At 40.8% G+C, this 25,746-nt stretch overlaps 1 protein-coding gene across 1 annotated transcript in view; it reads right to left on the reverse strand.

The window, feature by feature from the left end:
• cfap74 (cilia and flagella associated protein 74) overlaps positions 1-25,746 on the reverse strand; it is a 153,761-nt gene that overhangs the window by 56,687 nt on the left and 71,328 nt on the right. The window contains exons 21-22 of the mRNA XM_061904796.1: positions 24,525-24,646; positions 6,094-6,222 (exon numbers count right to left, since the gene is read on the reverse strand). Of these exons, the coding sequence (XP_061760780.1) occupies positions 6,094-6,222; positions 24,525-24,646 (251 nt within the window). The remainder of the gene's footprint in view (positions 1-6,093; positions 6,223-24,524; positions 24,647-25,746) is intronic.

Raw genomic sequence — 25,746 nt, forward strand, 5'->3', positions numbered from 1 at the left:
TTTGGGTCCCTATTAAAAGGTTAATTTGTTCAACCTTGGCCCGCGGCTTTGTTCAGTTTTGAATTTTGGCCCACTCTGCATTTGAGTTTGACACCCCTGCTTTAGAGGATTCAGATAATATATCTAAAGACAGAAAATAGCATGTTGTTAATAAGTGTGGTCTTCTGCTGTTATGTAAGTCGAGTAAGAGTATGCTCTCAAACACTGGTGCCAGCACAATGGTTTGAGGAGGGACAAGATGTTTGCCAATAAAAACAAATACTGTAGATTTGAAGGGAGAGCAGGATGCGAAAGAACCGAGAGGGAGAGCTGTTGTAGCGAATGAGGAAAACCAATGAGGAGGAAAAAAAAAAAGTTAAGTATAGTTAAGTACATAGGGTAAAGGCCGAGAAAAATACAAGTCTGTGCGAGAGAGTGGGAGAAGGCAGCAAGCAGTGCAAAAGAGAGGACAGAGGGGGTGGAGGCTGAGGCTTGTGCTGGTGGAAGCAGCACGACTCGCACTCTAATCCTCACGTTAAAACCTCTGCTGATTCACTAAAGCAGATTACTGCCATTTTTTCCTACGTTTGCCTCCTGCCTTGCCGCTGAATAACAACTGGGAGAACCCCGAACTTTGCCATTTTGATAATATTTGTCATATTTTTTATATTTCGATCCATAACTTCTCCGCTATCATTGCTTCAGGCTGCTGGACTACCGGGAAAAAAAAAGAAAAAAAAAAAGAGGGCGGGCAGAAATAAACTCGCACCCACGTACTGCATGAATCTCATATATGCCCTGGAGGCCCCCTGTCCGATCTCCTCGCACTCACATTCGTTGTGTGTTGAATATTATTGAGTGTTATTTATCATAAGGGGTTCAAATCCTTGTGGGATTGTGCCATTTTTTTTTTGATATCACAAGTCATTCCTTTGTACTTCCATGGGAGGTTAATCTTAACAGGTTTAGGGTTAAAAATAAAACATACATTTATGACTGCCCCAGTGATTCCATTATCATTGCATCTTCTACCCTAAGGGTCAGATTTACTAAGATCTGAATACCTCATGCTAAACAGCAAGTGCAAGCTATAAAATAGTGTGTACTATTAGTGGCCGTGTTATCTGCGATTTACTAAGACTGCGTGTGAAAAGGGCCTAAGAGCGCCTTACTTAAATAAGGATTTGGAGACACCTATTTGCTGCACATTCATGTTATCATGCTCCTCTGTGTAGCATTTTGGTATGTTTTCTGACAAGTACGAGACATGTACCACTTTTTATGGGCATTTCGGGAGCAGTCGTGCAGTGCATCTTCATCGACACTAGGCTTGTCCCAATACCAATAATTTAGTACCGGTACCAAAATGTATATCGATACTTTTTGATATTTTGACACTTTTCCAAATAAAGGGAACTATGAAAAATGTCGATATTGGCTTTATTTTGATAGAAAATCTTACACTACATTTAACACTCACAGTCAAAGAACAATTTTTACAAGGTTAAAATATAAATTTAAATGCATTTAAATGGCATCGACCCTGATGGGAACGTTTTCCCTGTGCCCTTCGACTACAGTCTGCACTGGACCGAACAGCAGGACAGGTGTAACAACTACATCATTACTAGGGCTGTGAATCTTTGGGTGTACCACGATGCGATTCAATATCGGTTCTTGGAGTCACGATTCGATAATATATCGATTTTTTCGATTCGATTTGATTCTCGATTCAAAAACGGTATTTTTCCGATTCAAAACGATTCTGTATTCATTCAATACATAGGATTTCAGCGGGATCTACCCCAGTCTGCTGACATGCTATCAGAGTGGTAGATTTAAAAAAAAAAAGCTTTTATAATTGTGAAGGTCAATGTTTTTAACTGATTGCAATAAGGTAAATATGTTTTAACTATTAAACGAACCAAAAATATGACTTATTTTATTTTTTGTGAAAACATTGGACACAGTGTGTTGTCAAGCTTATGAGATGCGATGCAAGTGTAAGCCACTGTGAAACTATTGTTCTGTTTTATTATTTTTATGAATGTCTAATGATAATGTCAGTGAGGGATTTTAAATCACTGCTATGCTGAACTTATAATTATTATTGATACTGTTGTTGATAATATTCATTTTTGTTTCATTACTTATGGTTTGTTCTGTGTCTTGTTTGTGTCTTCTCTCAATTGCTCTGTTTATTGCAGTTCTGAGTGTTGCTGGGTCAGGTTTGGTTTTGGAATTGGATTGCATTGTTATGGTATTGCTGTGTAGTGGTTTTTTGGATTGATTAAAAAATAAAAAAAGTAAAACAAAAAAAATAAAATTAAAATTAAAAATTACAAAAAAATAAAAATCGATTTTTTCCAAAATTAGAATCGATTCTGAATCGCACAATGTAAACGATTCGATTTGTATTCGAATCGATTTTTCCCCACACCCTTAATTATTACCTATTATTTCTGGGGACCGCGTGGCGCGGTTGGGAGAGTGGCCATGCCAGCAACCAGGGGGTTCCTGGTTCAATCCCCACCTACTACCAACCTCGTCACGTCCGTTATGTCCTTGAGCAAGACACTTCACTTTTCCTCCTGATGGGTTGTGGTTAGGGCCTTGCATGGCAGCTCCCACCATCAGTGTGTGAATGGGTGAATGTGGAAATAGTGTCAAAGCGCTCTGAGTACCTTGAAAGGTAAAAAAGCGCTTTACAAGTATAACCCATTCACCATTTACCTGTCACTTTTTACGACTCCTTGAGCAAATCTGAATGCTTTTTAAGGGACGGTATAGCTCGGTTGGTAGAGCTCCCAGTGCCACCAATACTGGATTAAATGTAACTTAGATATTGTGTTTCACTCTGTAAAGCGCTTTGAGTCACTTGAGGAGAAAGCGCCTTATAAATATAATTCACTTCACTTTACTATTATTTAAATATTTACCTAAGTTTGAAGCAAAGGTGGTAATACTAATCATCACATTTGGCAAGGCGTGTTTTAAAGCAGCTGTTGTAAGAGTGTGTGCCCCTTTAAGAATGGCAGTATGTGGGGTGAGTGAGTAGGCAAGTTAGGAGAAGTAGCGCTAGCATGTTCAGGAGTGTCAATAACATGGTGAATGTCCGGTTGTGCCCTGTGGAAATAATAAATAAAGTGACAAAGTTGTAACTAATCGGCGGCCTCGCCATTCCGACCAAAGAGCGGAACTTTACGGAACCATTGTGAAGTGAAAGGTCTCCCCTGCTCTCCTCGACCACGGTCTGGGAGCCTACAAGCAGGGAAGGTGTAAAACAGTACTTGTAACACAGTGCCTCCCTGTTTAATGCTTCACCTTTATTTTTAGTTAAGAAGCCCAGATGTACATGTCAAACTACTTCCTACCGCCATAACCACAACACCAGGGGGAGCTCCACAAACCACGTTAAACCCAGATTCCGATTGTACAAAGGTCTTAACTCATTCTCTTTCTATGCCACATCAATGTGGAATGCACTCCCAACTGGTGTAAAAGTAAGTGCATCTCTATATTCCTTCAAAACCGCTCTAAAACACCTCCAGGCAACTTCAACCCTTTACTATCACCCTCCCCCATTCACATCCCATCTCCCTGGATTTTAAATAACCTAATGTAAATAATCAAATGTACTTCTAATGTATATACTTGTTCTTATGCTATCTGAACTCACTATGTTCTCTGTTGGCTGTACATATCCTACTAAATAAGACCTACACTGTTTCAATGTGCATTTCTCTGTTGATGCAATTGTTGATGACTGAAGTACTGATATCAACCAAAGCTCCTCATCCCACCCCCCGGATTGTAAATAATGTAAATAATTCAATGTATATACTATGATGATTAACTTGTGTGATGACTGTATTATGCTGATAGTATATATTTGTACCATGAATTGATTAACGTGGATCCCGACTTAAAGGGGAACATTATCACAATTTCAAAAGGGTTAGAAACAATAAAAATCAGTTCTTAGTGGCTTGTTTTATTTTTCGAAGTTTTTAAAAAATGTTTACACCTCCCGGAATATCCCTAAAAAAAGCTTTAAAGTTATTGATTTTCGCTATTTGCGACGCGACTGTCCATTTCCCTGTGACGTCCTACAGTGCTGCCAATACAAACAACATGGCGGTTACCACAGCAAGATATAGCGACATTAGCTTGGATTCAGACTCGGATTTCAGCGGCTTAAGCGATTCAACAGATTACGCATGTATTGAAACAGATGGTCGGAGTATGGAGGCAGATAGCGAAAACGAAATTGAAGAAGAAATTGAAGCTATTGAGCGAATAGCTATTGACGCTATTCGGCCGTAGCGTGGGTGTACCTAATGAAGTGGCCCATAGCATGGCTGCCTTATTAGCATCGCCGGTAAAATTTTCGGACCAAACGATCAGGAATTTCGCATCTTGTGACACTGGAGCAACATAAATCCGTCGATCGGTAAGTGTTTGATTCGCATTAAATGTGGGTATCTAGTTTCAAATGTACATACAGCTAGCGTAAATAGCATGTTAGCATCGATTAGCGTAGCATGTTAGCATCGATTAGCTGGCAAACATGCTGCAACCAAATATGTCTGATTAGCACATAAGTCAACAACATCAACAAAACTCACCTTTGTGATTTCGTTGACTTAATCGTTGCAAATGCATCTGCAGGTTATCCATACATCTCTGTGCCATGTCTGTCTTAGCATCGCCGGTCAAATGTGAAGACACTCTGGCACATTCAATGGGGGTCTGGCGGCAGATTTCTTGCCAGTGGTGCAACTTGAATCCCTCCCTGTTAGTGTTGTTACACCCTCCGACAACACACCGACGAGGCATGATGTCTCCAAGGTTCCAAAAAATAGTCGAAAAAACGGAAAATAACAGAGCTGAGACCCGGTGTTTGTCATGTGAAAATGAAAATGGCGGGTGTGTTACCTCGGTGACGTCACGTTCTGACGTCATCGCTAAAAGACCGATAAACAGAAAGGCGTTTAATTTGCCAAAATTCACCCATCTAGAGTTCGGAAATCGGTTAAAAAAAAATACATCTTTTTTTTTTCTGCAACATCAAGGTATATATTGACGCTTGCACAGGTGTGGTGATAATGTTCCCCTTTAAACAAGTTGAAAAACTTATTCGTGTGTTACCATTTAGTGGTCAATTGTACGGAATATGTACTGAACTGTGCAATCTACTAAAGAAAGTATCAATCAACCAATTAGAAAAATATATCTCCATATTACACTTCACGCACCCTTTTTATTAACCAGTAGAATTGTAGTTTTTTGCAATTTTTCCTCTCTGAGATGTTATTGCTTGTATGCACCTTGTGTGTGCGTGTTGACACCCTCAACATCATTCGCCTCGACTCTGTAGTCACCACCGCAAAGCGGCAGTCAGATGAAAGAGCGGTACCGGTACTTTTGAAAGGTGGTATAGTACCGAGTTCAATTAAGTAGTACTGCGATACTTTAATAGTACCGGTATACCATACAACCCTAATTGACACCATTTTTATTTTTTGCTCAAGGTGCATGGAAAGGAGGCTGCACCCATGTGCTCAAAACGCAACAAATGCATCTTTCCTTAAGTTTTTATCATATGGGATATATGTGAGTAAGGATAGGTTGATTGGCAACACTAAATTGGCCCTAGTGTGTGAATGTTGTTTGTCTATCTGTGTTGGCCCTGTGATGAGGTGGCGACTTGTCCAGGGTGTACTCCGCCTTCCGCCCCAATGCAGCTGAGATAGGCTCCAGCACCCCCCGCGACCCCAAAAGGGACAAGCGGTAATAAATGTACGGATAGATGTATTTTCTATGTGAAAAAGCTTTTGCATTAAACAAATATTAAATTACATCAAAACGCATCAATTGAATTTGTTTCAGTCAGCCTCTTTAATTATTTAGAAGCTATGGAATTATAAAAGGGTGTTGCTGAATAAACAATGTATCTAATATTTTTCATTTCTGACCATCCAAATATCACCGCTGCGTGTGCTGTCAAGTTAGCACGTGTTTTAGTACACTCAAACCTTTCGTGAATCATGCCTTATGTGTGTGTGTGTGTGTGTGTGTGTGTGTGTGTGTGTGTGTCCTATACAGATGTACCTTGGCACAAACTTGAGGTGAGCAGTGAAGCTTGACTGAGCCTGCAGAAAGCCTGTCCTTGGCAGGATCTCTATGTGTTTCCTCATCGCCGAGCACAGGTCAAAGGTCAGCTTCAAGGCCGTGCTGGTGCTAAAATGGAAGAGACATGGATAAATAGCACAAGACTGACAGGAAGATGATGTGCATACAATAACAGAAGGGGGATTGTTATTATTAGATCAAATTAGCATTGACTGCATTTTTTTTTTTTTTTTGCAAGACCACAATACAGCCACTGATCCGAAGCATATATAATTGCTAATGGAACCAATTCCCTCATGTTAGTACGCAACAAGATGGATTCTGAGTCCAGTGGTGGGCCGTCAGGGCCAGCAAGGCCTTCTCTGCTGGTCTAACATAACCAGAAACCCACCCATCCATCCATCTTCTTCGCTTACCCGAGGTCGGGTCGCGGGGGCAGCAGCTTAAGCAGGGAAGCCCAGACTTTCCTCTCCCCAGCCATTTCGTCCAGCTCCTCCCGGGGGATCCCGAGGCGTTCCCAGGCCAGGCGGGAGACATAGTCTTCCCAACGTGTCCTGGGTCTTCCCCGTGGCTTCCTACCGGTCGGATGTGTTTGAAACACCTCCCTAGGGATGCGTTCGGGTGGCATCCTGACCAGATGCCCGAACCACCTCATCTGGCTTCTCTCGATGTGGAGGAGCAACGGTTTTAGTTTAAACTCCGCCCGGATAACAGAGCTTCTCACCCTATCTCTAAGGGAGAGCCCCGCCACCCGGCGGAGGAAACTCATTTCAGCTGCTAGTACCCAGGATCTTGTCCTTTCGGTCATAACCCAAAGCTCATGACCATAGGTGAGGATGGGAATGTAGATCGACCGGTAAATTGAGAGCTTTTCCTTCCGGCTCAGCTCCTTCTTCACCACAACGGATCGGTACAACGTCCGCATTACTGAAGACGCCGCACCGATCCGCCTGTCGATCTCACGATCCACTCTTCCCTCACTCGTGAACAAGACTTCCAGGTACTTGAACTCCTCTACTTGGGGCAAGATCTCCACCCCCACCCAGAAATGGCACTCCACCCTTTTCCGGGCAAAAAACATGGACTCGGACTTAGAGGTGCTGATTCTCATCCCAGTTGCTTCACACTGAACTGCGAACCGATCCAGTGAGAGCTGAAATCATAATCATAATTAAAGATAAAAGTATTTTTTTATTTACTTTCCTTAAATATCTAAAAGTATTCATATTCTCTTTATGTCAGCTTTTTTCCCAGAGCTGTCACCATGTTGAACTCTAACTTATAATAATAATAATTCACCCCTGTACAATATCCTGCCCTAATACCCTACTGTGCAATACGACCCTTCGAGTGCAATACGTCTGACACTGATTGTTATTTATTACTTTGGTACTTTTGTCGTGTTCTGTATATTGTACAGTATTGATTGTTATTTTTATTGGATAGTAGTCTGTTTATTTCAATTGTTAGTTTTTCCTTTATTACCCCTTCTATCCATCCATTTTCTACCGCTTATTCCCTTTCGGGGTCGCGGGGGGCGCTGGCGCCTATCTCAGCTACAATCGGGCGGAAGGCAGGGTACACCCTGGACAAGTCGCTACCTCATCGCAGGGCCAACACAGATAGACAGACAACATTCACACTCACATTCACACACTAGGGCCAATTTAGTGTTGCCAATCAACCTATCCCCAGGTGCATGTCTTTGGAAGTGGGAGGAAGCCGGAGTACCCGGAGGGAACCCACGCATTCACGGGGAGAACATGCAAACTCCACACAGAAAGATCCCGAGCCTGGATTTGAACCCAGGACTGCAGGAACTTCGTATTGTGGGGCAGACGCACTAACCCCTCTGCCACCGTGAAGCCCTCCTTTATTACCTTTTGTGTTATTTATTTTACCCCATATTTGTTCCCACAACCGCACCTTAAGTTGGAGTCTTTAATCTCGTTATATGCAAATATAATGACAATAAAGTCTATTCTATTCTATTCTTTTCATACTATGCTCCTTGCAGTGCTGTTGTTTTTAGGTTAGCGTTTGTATCCAATCAGAATTCAGCTAGCTTATGTTGCCATGCTGTACCAAATCTGCCCGGGGCCTTCGGAATCAATAATGTAGGCGTCTATGCACTGTAAGTGAACGGACGAGGACGAGAACGAGAACATTTTTACATGTTAGAACGCAAAAAAATTGCACCTTTTGTCTTCTTGTCTTTCATAATGATTGTGAACGATAGGCAAAAACGCAAAAAAAGAGCAGTCCCCCTTTAAACTAGGAGGTCTATTTGTCGGTTTCGGTGGGTAGCTTATAAAGCCAGTGATAATGGGTTGTTGAATTTTTTTAAGGGAAAATATAAAAATGTGAACTGAATCCCGATTGCACTGTATGTCTTAATCTTCCTCTCATAAATATATGTTGATAAGAAAAAAAAAATGTATTCATTCCGGAAAAGGGTGGAGTGCCATCTCCGGGTTGGGGAGGAGACCCTGCCCCAAGTGGAGGAGTTCAAGTACCTAGGAGTCTTGTTCACGAGTGAGGGAAGAGTGGATCGTGAGATCGACAGGCGGATCGGTGCGGCGTCTTCAGTAATGCGGACATTGTACCGATCCGTTGTGGTGAAGAAGGAGCTGAGCCGGAAGGCAAAGCTCTCAATTTACCGGTCGATCTACGTTCCCATCCTCACCTATGGTCATGAGCTTTGGGTCATGACCGAAAGGATAAGATCACGGGTACAAGCGGCCAAAATGAGTTTCCTCCGCCGTGTGGCGGGGCTCTCCCTTAGAGATAGGGTGAGAAGCTCTGCCATCCGGGAGGAACTCAAAGTAAAGCCGCTGCTCCCCCACATCGAGAGGAGCCAGATGAGGTGGTTCGGGCATCTGGTCAGGATGCCACCTGAACGCCTCCCTAGGGAGGACGTCCAACCGGTAGGAGGCCACGGGGAAGACCCAGGACACGTTGGGAAGACTATGTCTCCCGGCTGGCTTGGGAACGCCTCGGGATCCCCCGGGAAGAGCTAGACGAAGTGGCTGGGGAGAGGGAAGTCTGGGCTTCCCTGCTTAGGCTGCTGCCCCCGCGACCCGACCTCGGATAGGCGGAAGAGGATGGATGGATGGTATTCATTTTATTCATCATTTATATCAATTTCACATTGTTTCACACATGTCTTGCATGTAAACGTACAAGATAAGAACAGGAAGTGAACACGTGTCAGTAAATGCTATGACATGGAAAAGGGGTGAGATTAAATACGATTTTCTACTCTCTACTCCTTTTCGAACATGTAAAGAGGAATTAGAATGTGTGGATTATCTTTTAATGTCTTTAATGTCCTTTGTGTTCTTTGATGTTTGCCTCTTACACACATGTAAGAGGGATGTCTGCTATGGCTATGAGTTGTTTTTTCCCTTGGCCTCATTTTGGACCCCATCTCTCCTGTCCAAAGGCAAAAACCCAGTAACTCAATTTTGGTCCAAACTGAGCTGATAATAATTTTGGAGTTCCTAGGTGATATGCTTTACATTAGTGTATGCGATATTGTAATTTGTTCCGTAAGTAAGCTGTTACGCGCACGGCAGGACCTAGCAACTACCGCATAACCGCGTAGATACAACAGAAAAACCTAGTGTCTCAAGGGACCAATCGAAGGTTCTTTGTCAGTCGCCTTATCGTCTTTAATGAGACATTTGCACGAATGGGGGCCGACGGTCAACCTAATTATGTGATATTATGGCACCAGGGGATATTTGGAAGATTGGCCCAGGACGTTGCAAGCACCTTCATTAAATGTATTATTCTTGATTCTTCCCCTTGCATACTCTTTTGGGCAGATAACTGTAGAGGTCAAAATAAAAAACTGGACGCTGTACACGGCTCTTGCCCAATGTGCAAACGCAGAATGGGGCCCACCCGAGATTGTGATAAAATATCTGGAGAAAGGGCACATGTTCATGAGAGCAGACTCAATCCATGGCTCAATCGGCAAGAAAATGAAAGCTCAAGAAAACATCTGTACGTTTGATGACTTTGTAGATCTTTGTAAGACAGCATCAAGATAGATTGGTTTTCCTTTGTTTTCTCAAAATCAGCTAGAAATGAGTTACTAGGTTTTGCCTTTGGACGGAAGTCTCCAGGGGTCCAGTCTTAGACCCATTTTTTTTTCTCACTCCCCCCAAACCCTCCTATTGTTTACCTGTAGCTCACCTTTTTTGTAAGGGGCGCCGGAAGTTGGCAGACCCGTCAGCGATCCTGTTCTGTCTCCCTGTAATGTTTGTCTGATCTTGAATGGGATTGCGCTGAAATTTTTTATTTCCCCTCGGGGATTAATAAAGTATTTCTGATTCTGATTCTGACATGATGCATCATAATGTATTTGTATACATGTTCAAAAATAAACTCACACCATAAAACCATACAAATGTGAAGTGAATTATATTTATATAGCGCTTTTCTCTAGTGACTCAAAGCGCTTTACATAGTGAAACCCAATATCTAAGTTACATTTAAACCAATGTGGGTGGCACTGGGAGCAGGAGGGTAAAGTGTCTTGCCCAAGAACACAACGGCAGTGACTAGGATGGCGGAAGCGGGAATCGAACCTGCAACCCTCAAGTTGCTGGCACGGCCACTCTACCAACCGGGAATCGAACCTGCAACCCTCAAGTTGCTGGCACGGCCACTCTACCAACCGAGCTATACCGTAGTTATGTAGTTATTCCCTATAAAAAGTGTTTTGTGTTCTTATTTTTAGCTGCATGGATTAAGTGGATTTACATTATTTCTTATAGGAAAAATTGCATCGTTTTTTTATGTGATTGTTTTACAAAAAAAACCAAAAAACTTTTGGAACAAATTACTAACAATAATCAGGATCCCTGCACTCTACATTCGTTAATTACAAATTAACTTTTAAATACAGTGCTGTTTGGGGAGATACAGGCTATACCAGGGGTAGGGAACCTATGGCTCTAGAGCCAGATGTGGCTCTTTTGATGACTGCATCTGGCTCTCGGATAAATCTGAGCTGACATTGCTTAACAGGATAAGTAATGAATAATTCCACTTGTAATCACAGTGGGAAACATAACTTTCAAAATATAAAACATTCTCATGCATTTTTACGTTCAAGAAGTTGCATTAGTGGTAAGAATTAATTTATTTATTATTGTTTAGTGTTGGGCTTGCCCTCCTGGGGGTTCTTCAGACCACCAAGCACCGACATGAGAGCCTGTTTTAGGGTTAAAATATATATATATATTTTTTTCAATTAATCTCTCAGTTGCTTTCCAGCTATTGTCTTTTTCTCTCTGTCCTCACTCGCGCTCTGGCTCCAGCCCCAACGCTGTCCCTCCTCCTGGCTGCTGCTTATAACAGAGCGACAGGTATTTAGATAAAAGGCCCAGGTGGGCCTTCTACGCACCTGTCGCTGATTTTGAGGCCGGTCCTGGCAACATCCCGCTTTGCTGCAGGCCCGCAGGCCACGCCCCCTCCACAGTTAACTTCAGAATAACAATGTTAATACAAAGAATAAGAGACCTATTATACTCTGGAAATGTTGGTCTTACTTAAAAATGCACAAATTGAGTTGTGTTCAGAGTTAAAAAAAATATTATATGGCTCTTAGGGAAATACATTTTAAAATATTTGGCTTCTTGGCTCTCTCAGACAAAAAGGTTCCCGACCCTTGGGCTATACTGTGCTCAAAGTAGGACGTCTAAGGGCAAATGAACTAAAGAGAAAAAAACATGTTCGTCCTGAGAGTCACCAGCAGAAATTTGCCTCATGTTGAGATGTGCAGCCCAGGTGCAAATCAATTGGGTCACCCAGTTTCCAGGAGCGCCAACAGATGGTTGTGCCTCCAGCGAAAAACCGCAACATATAGGGGAAATGAGAACACCATGGGAATTCCTAAAGCCATCCAGCCCATCTTTCACAAGAAATTCACCCTGGGAAAAGCATTCAGCTTCAAAACTTTGTGTCAGATAATCTGTGAAAACCTTCTATTATCAATTCCCACGCAAATAGCAACTCATTTTTCATCATCCTTAGAGTGGTCGAATGATAATCATCTGATCCCTCTCTTCCAAATGGATTACTCATGGATGCATAATCGGGAATTAACAGTGCATAATATGATGAATACAAATGCAGAATTAATATACAGCAGTACCTCAATTTACAAGATTAATTTGTTTGTAACACAAATAAACGTCGGCCATTGAAATGAATTATGATTAGTTTAATCCAAGTTGGATCCCCCCCTAAAACCATACTTGCCAACCTTGAGACCTCCGATTTCGGGAGGTGGGGACGTGGTCGGGGTGGGGTGGGGGGTGTGTTTGGGGGTGTGGTTAAGTGGGGAGGAGTATATTTACAGCTAGATTCAGCGAGTCAAGTATTTCATATATATATATATATATATATATATATATATATACATATACATATATATGTATATTTACAGTATTTTTCTGAGTATAAGTCGCTCCGGAGTATAAGTCGCACCTGCCGAAAATGCATAATAAAGAAGGAAAAAAAAAACATATAAGTCGCACTGGAGTATTAAGTCTCACTTTTGGGGGAAATTTATTTGATAAAACCCAACACCAAGAATAGACATTTGAAAGGCAATTTAAAATAAATAAAGAATAGTGAACAACAGGCTGAATAAGTGTACGTTATATGAGGCATAAATAACCAACTGAGAAGGTGCCTAGTATGTTAACCTAACATATTATGGTAAGAGTCATTCAAATAACTATAACATATAGAACATGCTATACGTTTACCAAACAATCTGTCACTCCTAATTGCTGAATCTGATTAAATCTTATACGTCTAGAATGAGCTAAATAATATTATTTGATATTTCACGGTAATGTGTTAATAATTTCACACATAAGGCGCTCCTGAGTATAAGTCGCACCCCCGGCCAAACTATTAAAAAACTGCGACTTATAGTCCGAAAAATACGGTATGTATATATATATATATATATATAAATACTTCAATTTCACTGTTCATTGATTTACACATTTACACACACATAACACTCTTTTACTCATTGTTGAGTTAAGGGTTGAATTGTCCATCTTTGTTTTTCTAACCATATGCATGTACAGTAGATGGCAGTATTGTCCTGTTTAAGAGTGTCACAACATTGCTGTTTACGGCAGACGAAAACGGACTGCTGTTGTTGTGTGTTGTTACCGAGCTGGGAGGAGGTTAATGAAACTCCCTAACAATAAACCCACATAAGAAACCAAGAACTCGCCCTCGATCATTCTACAGTTATAACGTCATTGGGCAGACATGGGAAAGCGGACGTGAAAACAAGCTGTCGACACGTCACTTAGGCCACGCTCCCTCCAGCTCCGCCTGAATTTCGGGAGATTTTCGGGAGAAAATTTGTCCCGGGAGGTTTTCGGGAGAGGCGCTGAATTTCGGGAGTCTCCCGGAAAATCCGGGAGAGTTGGCAAGTATGCTAAAACAGCACCATTTGAAAAAAAAACAACAAACTTTTAGAAGGTAAATCCATCCATCCATCCATCTATTTTCTACCGCTTGTCCATTTCGGGGAGATGGGTGGACTGGAGCATATCTCAGCTGCATTTGGGCGGAAGGCACCTCATCGCAGTAGATGGTAAATATTCTATACAAATACACAATAGAATGTAGTGCAAACAACTATAGTAGTTTTATGAAGTAAAGTAGTAATAATGTACTATATTTTAATTGGAGGGTGGACTTTTACAGTATCTAATTTGAGCTTCTCCATAATTTCATGGATAGATGTCTACTGATTAGATATGTTTTTAACATTTCTTGGCTGGCGTTATCCACTCACTGTGCTTCAGTATGATGCCCTCTACACTGCAAACACTGAAATCTAAGTAAGATTAAATGTATCCAATAAGGGTGATATTTGCCTATTTTCTGTCTGATAAGATAATTCTTCTCACTAAGCAGATTTTATGTTAGAGTGATTTACTTGTTTAAAGTGTTTTGGTCCTAAATGATCTCAGTAAGATATTACAGCTTGTAGCTGACATTTTTAATAAAAACATGCTTGAAACTAGAATATCAACTGTTGCAAAGCTGTGTCATCAACACTCACAAGTATAAAACTACTTTTTTGAAGTAATAATTTTTTACTTCAAGCATGAAAAAAAAATCATGATGCCGAGCGCATATCATGTCAAGATAATGGCACTAGCATTTACTTAATTAAAACATATTTTTCAACACATTGAGCAAAAAGGTCTCTTTTTTTCTACTAAGAAAAGTGCACTTGTTATTAGTGAGAATATACTTATTTTAAGGTATTTTTGGGTTCATTGAGGTTAGCTAATTTGACTTATTTTGGAAAGTCTTGACAAGCCGAATTTTCTTGATCTATTGGCAGATAATTTTGCTTAGTTCAAGTAATATACCCCTATTTTTTTTTTCTTGTTCTTGAACACTGACTTTTTGCAGTGTAGCTGTGCTTTGCTCAAACATTGTTCGTTAAGTTACAAAGCCACATGCTCTGTTATGTTTTTGATGATTTCTGTCTTTAATTCAATGACTATCATCCACTTCTTCTCAGCACTGTCCTTCGCACTCACTTTCTTTCTACCCAAGGTTGAAATCTTTATTTTAACTTATGCTCGCGAGTATGATCTAGTGCTCTAGGAGGGTCTTACGGTGTTCACTGTGACACTATACCAACTAATGCTTACTGCTAGTAACTATTTTTTTTTGCTTGCAACTTAAATCATAACAACTAGCCTGGAGGCAGCTCTTTTCAGTGGCCTAGTGGTCAGAGTGTCCGCCCTGAGATCGGTAGGTTGTGAGTTGAAACCCCGGCCGAGTCATACCAAAGACTATAAAAATGGGACCCATTACCTCCCTGCTTGGCACTGAGCATCAAGGGTTGGAATTGGGGGTTAAATCACCAAACATGATTCCCGGGCGTGGCCATCGTTGCTGCTCACTGCTCCCCTCACCTCCCAGGGGGTGATCAAGGGGATGGGTCAAATACACCTAGTGTGTGACAATCATTGGTACTTTAACTTTGACTTAACTTTAACCCAAACCACTCTTATGTTGGGGCACTCTTAAATTGAGGTGCCACTGTAATGATATAGCAGTGATTTTATTTCAAAAAGGTATCTTAAAAGAATATCTCCAGGTCACTGATGTGTGTATGTGGGTGAGTGATAGGAAGAAAAGCTTCGAGGCTAGGTGGTTTGTTTCCTTTTTCATTGGTTGGCGGGTGTTGGATTAATTGTAAATAAGTTATCTCATTTTTATTCAAATATGATTGTTTGCTTATGCATTGTGTTAGACAAGCTGAAGAGAAACGAAACTTGGCCTTAGATTGAACTTAGGTTGACCCGCCAACCTCAAAGAGGAGTTTGCAGATGAGACAGAGCAACACAAGAAGTTACTGTATCTTTATATATTTGCATGTGTTATGTTCTCACCATAGGTGTTATGTTTCCGACACAGCTGTATATTCCCCTCCTCCCTTAGTACAGCTGTGTGTGTGTGTGTGTGTGTAATGCAGGGCCTCCCGAATGAATTACAAGGCGAGGGCAGTGGGAGAAAGGTCAGAGTGAATTGGAGCCTGTAACTGACAAACTTTCTCCAGGTCAATCTCCTCGTACGAGAAAAGCAATCACTGGTTTGTCTTCTATTCTCTGTTTCTGTGTCTGTATAAAGCAGGGGTGTCAAACTCAAATACAGAGTGGGCCAAAATGTAAAACTGAACAAAGCCGCGGGCCAAGGTTGAACAAATTAACCTTTTAATAGGGACCCAAACAAGTTTTGCATTAAATATTGAACAAGCAAGGCTTTTATAACTTTAGTGACATGCAAAATCCAGTTTCAAATAATAATAATAATAATAATAATAATAATTAAAAAAATATCAATGGCATATCAAATAAAATTGAAATAAAAATGTTATGTCTTTTTTTCTATTTGCAATCTTCCGAGGTAAATATCAACAGGCTAATAATACATTTGAAAACAAAATAATAATGAATGAACCAAACATTCAAGCCTTGAAGTTGCAAGAGAAAATGCATTAATAAAATGTTAATTATTGGTCAGTTTGCTGGAAGTTTCCCGGAAGAGTTAGTGCCTGCAAGGGGTTCTGGGTATTTGTTCTGTTGTGTTACGGTCCGGATGTTCACCCGAAATGTGTTTGTCATTCTTGTTCGGTGTGGGTTCACAGTGTGGCGCATATTTTTTAACAGTGCTAAAGTTGTTTATACGGCCACCCTCAGTGTGACCCGTATGGCTGTTGACCAAGTATGCCTTGCATTCACTTGTGCGTGTGTGTGTGTAAAAGCCACAAATATTATGTGACACGCTGTTAGTATGGAGGAAAAGCGGACGTGACGACAGGTTGTAGAGAACACTAAAGGCAGTGCCTTAAATGCACGCCCCCAATATAGTTGTCCAGGTGGAAATCGGTAGAAATTCGGGAGAATGGTTGCCCCGGGAGATTTTCGGAAGGGGCACTGAACTTCGGGAGTCTACCGGGAAAATTAGGAGGGTTGGCAAGTATGAGTATTAGCGGTGAATGCGGTGTCACAGCGGAACCGACTAATGTTAAATTGATATTGCCTCAAGGGCCAAATTAAATTACAAGGCGGGCTAGATTTGGCCCACGGGCCAGAGTTTGACACCCATGATATAATGACTCATGGTATTTGATCCTGACAGCAGGTTTTAAAGCAGGAGTCTCCCAACTTTCCTACCTTGACAAAAAAAAATGAAAGGCGATCTATAACTGTTTTAATAATATGACCGGCAACTTTTGTTTCACTCAAACAGTGTGGTCGTCTTGATGCTATTTTGTAATCATTTATTTGAGACATACTGAAGGAATCCAAAAAGAACATATCTACATATCGATAAATATGATAACACTTACACATTACAGCTTAAAATCATTGATTGATTGATTGATACTTTTATTAGTAGATTGCACAGTACAGTACATATTCCGTACAATTGACCACTAAATGGTAACACCCCAATAAGTTTTTCAACTTGTTTAAGTCGGGGTCCACGTTAATCAATTCATCAGATGGCGAACTTGCAGATAAATACGTTATTTTCTGCAGACCCCTGATCTAAAGAACATTGGCAGCCTCTGTCAATTTCCAGAGGATAAAAAAAACTAGACTCCTATTTGAGGCGAGGCATTTATTTTTATATAAACGATAATATAACAGATCTATTTATACCCGCTTGATAAACGCTTTCACCACCCACAAGAAAACTGTCAAGCCATTATTTTTCACTGGAATCAGAGTGACATATTTCATGGTTTGCTTTCAGAGCTGCCATCCACACTGTGGCTGTTCTCATTGTCATGTTGTCACATGTACGCACCAGATGGCGGTTGTCAAAAATCTCCCCCCTTAAATCCCACACACAGACGCTTCCTCCTCCACATGATGCGTCACAATGACTAGATCAGAAGTGGAGCACACAACTACCAGTCTTAATACCCCACCCTGCTGTGCCTGGCTTAACCTGGCGTGTGCATCTTAACACATCTCACCTATATGGTCAAAAAGGGTGTGCAATGCAATCTGCAGGTAATACGTTTGTTTTGGAGCAACATATGCTGCCATCTAAGTGCCGTCTTTTTTATGGACGCCCCTGCTTATTTCAGCAAGACAATGCCAAGCCACACTCAGCATGTGTTACAACAGCGTGGTTTTATAAAAAAAAAGAGTGCGGGTACTTTCCTGGCCCGCCTGCAGTCCAGACATGCCTCCCCTCGAAAATGTGTGGCGCATTATGAAGCATAAAACACGAAAGTGGACTGTTGAACGACTGAAGCTCTACATAAAACCAGAAATGGAATGAATCTTACTTTCAAAACTTTAACAATTACTTTCCTTAGTTCCCAAACGTTTATTGAGTGTTGTTAAAAGAAAAGGTGATGTAACACAGTGGTGAACATGCCCTTTCCCAACTACTTTGGCACGTTTTGCAGCCATGAAATTTTAAGTTAATTATTATTTGCAAAAAAAAAAATAAAGTTTATGAGTTTGAACAACAAATATTTTGTCTTTGTAGTGCATTCAATTGAATATGGGTTGAAAAGGATTTGCAAATCATTGTATTCTGTTTATATTTACATCCAACACAATTTCCCAACTCATATGGAAACGGGGTTTGTACATTTCTCATTTCAAACATACATACAGTACATCTACTATGAATGTTAAAGGGGTCATTCATCCATCCATCCATTTTCTGCCGTTTGTCCCGTTCGAGGTCGCAGGGGTGCTGGAACCTATCTCAGCTCTATTCGGGCGGAAGGCGGGGCACACCCTGGACAAGTCGCCACCTCACCGCAGGGCCAACATATAAAGACAGGGTCATATCATGATTTTATTTCTACATTTAAAAGACTTCCTTGTGGTCTACATAACATGTAATGGTGGTTAATTTATGGAAAATGTGCATTGATTTTATTTTATCGACCTATTTTCAAGTGATTTTCTGCTCCTTTTGAAACTGGTTCCTTTTGAGAGGCGGATAATAAACATTTGCCCCGCCCGGCAGATATGATTTGTAGTTTTTTTTAGTTTTCTTGCTTTTATTGTGCACGGTGGACATCGATGGCCGCCACAAGCCATCTGTTTTGAGTCCCGGATGATATAGCAAGATCAATGGCTCACCGTGTTTTGTTATCCGAAATAAAGAAGGACGCAGTGCTGACGGAGGAGAGAGAAGAACGAAGCTCGGCTGACGTACAGGTTTTAACTTTAGGCTGGCAAAGGTTAAACTTCTACTGAGTCTGTAACTTTCTAATAATAGATCCTAGACGTGTACATGTATATTTTGATGGAAAAAAGGCTTTACTATTCTATATCATGTAAATAACCTAGCTTCACATCTGCTTTGAGTTGTAAACAATGAAGCCTCAGGGTATAAACTAAGCAACGCGATAGGAGCTACATCGTAAAAGGATTATATAACTTACTCGTCCTTTGCCAATCACAGAAGAAATGGATCCAATTAAAAGTATATTTTAAGGAAAATTAATCTTTATTTTGCTGGAGAATGGAGACGCTCTATTCCTACAGTAGAAGTCTAAGTTAGCTACACAACAAGGCGAGCTAACATTGCTAACCGTCATGATCTGTGGTCTGGATCATGTTTTTGTTATGCTCTGTTAGTTTTAAGACTAAATTAGTTCCTGTTTTTGTGCACCTATCTTTGTTTTAGTTTCCATGGCGACTTATTAGTTTCACCTGCCTCCGGTGTGCGGGACACACACTTGCTCTAATCAAAAGACCATTATTTAAACCTGTCTTTGCCAGTCAGTCGGGCTGGCGTCATTGCTTGTTTCACCCTATACCATAGTTCATGTTGCTCGTTTTCATGACCGATTCCATAGTTAATGCTATTTGTTTCATGCCACAGTTTAGTGAGGTTTTCATGTCCATAGTTTCATGTTTCATGTCCTAAGTTTTTTGCCTTAGCTTTTACGCGCGATAGGCACGCTTGCCTTCAGGTTGTTTTCTGCTTTGTACTTTGTGTTAGTTGAATAATTCAATATGTTCCTACCTGCAAGCCTTGTACGGAATAGTCCGATTGCATCCCGGGGGAACAAACCTTGCAGTAAGCTGCAAAAAACCCTGTTACGACAGAATGACGCCACCCCGACTGACTGGCAAAGACAGGTTTAAAAATAATGGTCTCTTGATTAGAGCACGTGCCAGAGTCAGGTGAAAATAATAAATCGCCATGGAAACTAAAACAAACAAGGGTGCATAGAAAATAAAGGAACTAATGGAGTGTTAAAACAAACATAAAATAACAAAAACATGACACTAACATCATTCACACATTTCTAACCCACTGTTTTTACTTTCATTGTCTCCTTCATTGCAATAAATAGTCGTCACCAAGCCCACCATTAAAAAAAAATTGGAAACTCAATCTTTATGCTGGCATAGGCTTCCGAAACAGGACTTTTTGAGGTGCTTTGCACATCCATCCATCCATCCATTTCCTACCGCTAGTCCCTTTTTTGGGGTCGCGGGAGGGTGCTGGAGCCAATAACTTATTTCGAGTTGGAGGTGCATTACCATGAAGCATAAAAGTTCAAAGCAATGAGGCTGAAAGTTAGTGTAGTGACTTGTGCTGTTGTAAACAAACAACAACAGAGAGTTTTCCTTCATTGGGTTTCATCGTCGACATGTTGTAGCACAGACAGTTTTTACATACATTTAAATTGGCTGACTCATGGAGGGATGTTTGGGAAAATGTCTGCCTTAAATGGATAATCCACTGACGTCACATATGGAAAAAACTTTGCAAGAGGAGCACATTCCAAATGGACTGTTTGGAGGAAGTAGGAAATAAGGCAAGATTGTTTTGATAAATATCTCTGCAATGCCTCAAAGGTTGGATTTCAAATTTTCGGGATATACGTAAATCCCAAATACACATAAGCAGGTACCATCAAGTAAAAAAAAAAAAGGCAATTTTGCATATTAGGGCCCCCTTTTAAATGCCGGATGTCTTTGTGTGTGGTGTGCGTTTATGTTGGTCACATTGTAAAGATTTCTCTATATATAATCCTGTTACAATAGTATATGTTTTCACAATGCTACTGTATTATTCAGCAATCCCTTCATTGTTTAATATTCATACCAAGCACACAGTCTAGTACAGTGCTGCAAGGAAGGAGTGAGCACAGCACATATTGGCCAAACAATTCCTCGAGAGGAGTGTCCATGGAGGAATACAACACTAAGACTGGAAACTTAGGTAGCTTGTAGCTGTTGGGTGAATAAATGACTTAAAGCGACACTTAGCACTGTAATTATTAACTTTAGGCTACATTCCCATGACAAGGTGTTATATCCAATTCAGATTTTTGTTCAAATCCAATCTTATGTCGTCGTTCACATAGCCAAAAAATATTATGCGACTTATGTGTATGTCCAATGTCATGCGCAAAAAAAACATGATGTCACACGCGTCTACGGGAGTAAACATGGTCCCAATTCTTGTTGGTTTCAGTCCTAGCAAATTTATGGCAATTTCAAGGAATTTGTGCAACCGCAGTCAACATTTGTTATTTCATGTCGGAAATTGAGGACAAGGGCAAGAATTTTAGCGATGGTAGTTTATTGTGCTACGGGCGAAGGTGGGTAAAAGTTGCCACAAATTTAACTCAAATAGGAGTACCGTTACTTGCGAAAGGTATGACTGAAATTTAAGTATAAGTAATCATCCTAATACTAACGTAAGAGTAAATATTGAGTGGAAAAATTACTCAAGTACTGAGTACCGTATTTTTCGGACTATAAGTCGCAGTTTTTTTCATAGTTTGGCCGGAGGGTGCGACTTATACTCAGGAGCGACTATTGTGTGAAATTATTAACACATTACCGTAAAATATCAAATAATATTATTTAGCTCATTCACGTAAGAGACTAGACGTATAAGATTTCTTCGGATTTAGCAATTAGGAGTGACAGATTGTTTGGTAAACGTATAGCATGTTTAATATGTTATAGTTATTTGAATGACTTTTACCATAATATGTTACGTTAACATACCAGGCACCTTCTCAGTTGGTTATTTATGCGTCATATAACGTACACTTATTCAGCCTGTTGTTCACTATTCTTTATTTATTTTAAATTGTCTTTCAAATGTCTATTCTTGGTGTTGGGTTTTATTAAATAAATTTCCCCCAAAAATGCGACTTATACTCCAGTGCGACGTATATATGTTTTTTTCCCTTCTTTATTATGCATTTTCGGCAGGTGCGACTTATATTCCGAAAAATACGGTAACTGGTGAATAACTTCAGATTTATTTAGTAGCTATTTTTTATCCATCCATCCATCCATTTTCTACCGCTTATTCCCTTTCGGGGTCGCGGGGGGCGCTGGCGCCTATCTCAGCTACAATCGGGCGGAAGGCGGGGTACACCCTGGACAAGTCGCCACCTCATCGCAGGGCCAACACAGATAGACAGACAACATTCACACACTAAGGCCAATTTAGTGTTGCCAATCAACCTATCCCCAAGTGCATGTCTTTGGAAGTGGGAGGAAGCCGGAGTACCCGGAGGGAACCCACGCATTCACGGGGAGAACATGCAAACTCCACACAGAAAGATCCCGAGCCTGGATTTGAACCCAGGACTGCAGGACCTTCGTATTGTGAGGCAGACGCACTAACCCCTCTGCCACCGTGAAGCCCGCTATTTTTTATGGTACTTGTATTACAACCGTAGTTGGGGTGTGTGTGTGTGTAAGGGACAGAAACTACTACAGCATGTACAACAAAATATGTCAATTTCTTAGTCACTTATGACGTCATAACAGGGAGTGGGGGGCGGTGTAGTCAGCACGGCTTGCAGGAGGAAAAGTCACCGCCGCTGTCCATGGTACTGAGGATGAGCACCATGTTATTAGATTTCACAGGTGGTACGTGTTAATCTAATCATCTGTTTTCTTTAAGAGTAAGTGGCCGGGAGCAGAGGGGGAGAGAGGTACCGACGTGGCTGAAAAGTCACGTTCTGGGAGAAGGAAGCAGTTGATGAAACATATGAGCATTAAAACTTTGGAAAACCTGCACGCTTGGATCCTGTGAAGTGTCTGTCAGTGGGACCGCTAGGAAGCGACGTCCACACAGTGCTAATGTTAACATATGCACAGGTAACACATACACAACATTTCCAACTTACTGCAACGTGTTTTCTCAAGTTGGAAGTGGAATTCTTGTTGGCTGTAATGTGAACTTTTCTACTGACACAGATGACACCGCATGATATGTATGATATTTTTTCGTAGTTTGCAAGCCAACACTGAGGAGTTGTGCCGCCTTGTCTGAAGTCATGTCATGCCGTGGAGTGTTAACTGTTCCTCTCCTGTGCACGATTTTTGTTTGTAATCCTATTAGTTCTTCTCTGCATTGGGGTCTTACCACTGTAACAGTTTCTTCTTTAGAAAAACACTCAAATTAAAGAACATTCCATTCAAACTTTTCCAACAAGTACAATTTATCCAAAAAGTTACCTAAGTAAATGAAGCGCGTTACTACCTACGTTTACATCGAGGATCATGTGAGGTAGGCGGCAGAGGCAAATTGATTTTGGAAATTTTTGAAATCGTGTCATCCGGACCAAATGGGAAGCGAACCATCCAGACTGTTATCGACGCAAACTGCAAAAGCCACCATCTGTGATGGTATGGGGGTGCATTAGTGCCCAAGGCATGGGTAACTTACACATCCCTGAAGGCACCATTAATGCTGAAAGGTACATTCAGGTTTTGGAACAACATATGCTGCCATCTAAGCGCCGTCTTTTTCATGGACGCCCCTGCTTATTTCAGCAAGACAATGTCAAGCCGCATTCAGCATGTGTTACAACAGTGTGGCTTCGTGAAAAAAGAGTGCGGGCACTTTCCTGGCGCGCCTGCAGTCCAGACCTGTCTCCCATCGAAACTGTGTGGCGCATTATGAAGTGTAATATATGACTGTTGAACCACTGAAGCTCTACATAAAACAAGAATGGGAAATAATTCTACTTTCAAAGCTTCAACAATTAGTTTCCTCAGTTCCCAAACATTTATTGAGTGATGTTAAAAGAAAAGGTGATGTAACACAGTGGTAAACATGCCCTTTGCCAACTACTTTGGCACGTGCTGCAGCCATGAAATTCTAAGTTAATTATTATTCGCAAAAAAAAATAAAGTTTATGAGTTTGAACATCAATATTTTGTCTTTGTAGTGCATTCAACTGAATATGGGTTGAAAAGGATTTGCAAATCATTGTATTCCGTTTATATGTACATCCAACACAATTTCCCAACTCATATGGAAATGGGGTTCGTACATATATGATTTAAATTAATGAATGAGAGATGCCTGAGTCGGATTTGAATAAAAAAAATTCGTAATTATAGTGTTTACATTGACATGAAAAAATCAGATACAGGTAACTTTTGGGCCAAAATAATCGGAATTGACCTGCAGTGTGAACATATCCTGATCCTCAACGGATTAACATTATTTTTCAAGGGAAAAATTGCATTCATACGATTCTGTTCTTTTTATGACCTTTTCATTATATTCCTTTACCTCAATTTGCTTCAAACCTTTACAACACATTACTGGACAAACATATCATTAGAACAATATAGTGGACCCCGACTTAAACAAGTTGGAAAACTTATTCGGGTGTTACCATTTAGTGGTTAATTGTACGGAATATGTACTGAACTGTGCAATCTACAGATATAATCAATCAATCAATCAATGGGAAAGATAAAGTACTGCAGTTAGCAGCTATAAACACTATTCAGGAATATGCGGTCAATTTATATTCAGGACAAGGCTGCCACAAAAGGCCTGAGACCTACCTGCTTTGAAGCGTGACAACGTTTTGATAAAGGTGGTCAAACATGCAGATCTTCATGTCGATGTTAGGGTCCACCACCCACACTGGGAGGCCCACTCCCTCTCCCTTCACATGGATGGGTATCTGTTGAAGGCACAATGTGTTTGTTTACGAACTTTAAAATATTACTTTTTATGAAAAAAATACTTTTTAACGACATTTTAAGAATAATATGTGATTCTTCAAGAGCAGGGGTAGGGAACCTATGGCTCCCGAGCCAGATGTGTCTCTTTTGATGACTGCATCTGGCTCTCAGATAAATCTTAGCTGACATTGCTTAAAGGGGAACATTATCACCAGACCTATGTAAGTGTCAATATATACCTTGATGTTGCAGAAAAAACACCATGTATTTTTTTAACCGATTTCCGAACTCTAAATGGGTGAATTTTGGCAAATTAAACGCCTTTCTGTTGATCAATCTTTTAGCGATGACGTCAGAACGTGACGTCAGCGAGGTAACACACCCGCCATTTTCATTTTCACATTACAAACACCGGGTCTCAGCTCTGTTATTTTCCGCTTTTTCGACTATTTTTTGGAACCTTGGAGACATCATGCCTCGTCGGTGTGTTGTCGGAGGGTGTAACAACACTAACAGGGAGGGATTCAAGTTGCACCACTGGCAAGAAATCTGCCGCCAGACCCCCATTGAATGTACCAGAGTGTCTTCACATTTGACCGGCGATGCTAAGACAGACATGGCACAGAGATGTATGGATAACCTGCAGATGCATTTGCAACGATTAAGTCAACGAAATCACAAAGGTGAGTTTTGTTGATGTTGTTGACTTATGTGCTAATCAGACATATTTGGTCGCAGCATGAATGCCAGCTAATCGACGCTAACATGCTATGCTAATCGATGCTAACATGCTATTTACGCTAGCTGTATGTACATTTGAAACTAGATACCCACATTTAATGCGAAACAAACACTTACCAATCGACGGATTTAAGTTGCTCCAGTGTCACAAGATGCGAAAGTCCTGATCGTTTGGTCCGCACATTTTACCGGCGATGCTAATAAGGCAGCCATGCTATGGGCCACTTCATTAGGTACACCCATGCTATGGCCGAATAGCGTAAATAGCTATTCGCTCAATAGCTTCAATTTCTTCTTCAATTTCGTTTTTGCTATCTGCCTATATACTGTGACCATCTGTTTCAATACATGCGTAATA

The sequence above is a fragment of the Nerophis ophidion genome, linkage group LG06, assembly GCF_033978795.1.
Source record: "Nerophis ophidion isolate RoL-2023_Sa linkage group LG06, RoL_Noph_v1.0, whole genome shotgun sequence".
Taxonomy (NCBI): Eukaryota; Metazoa; Chordata; class Actinopteri; order Syngnathiformes; family Syngnathidae; genus Nerophis; species Nerophis ophidion.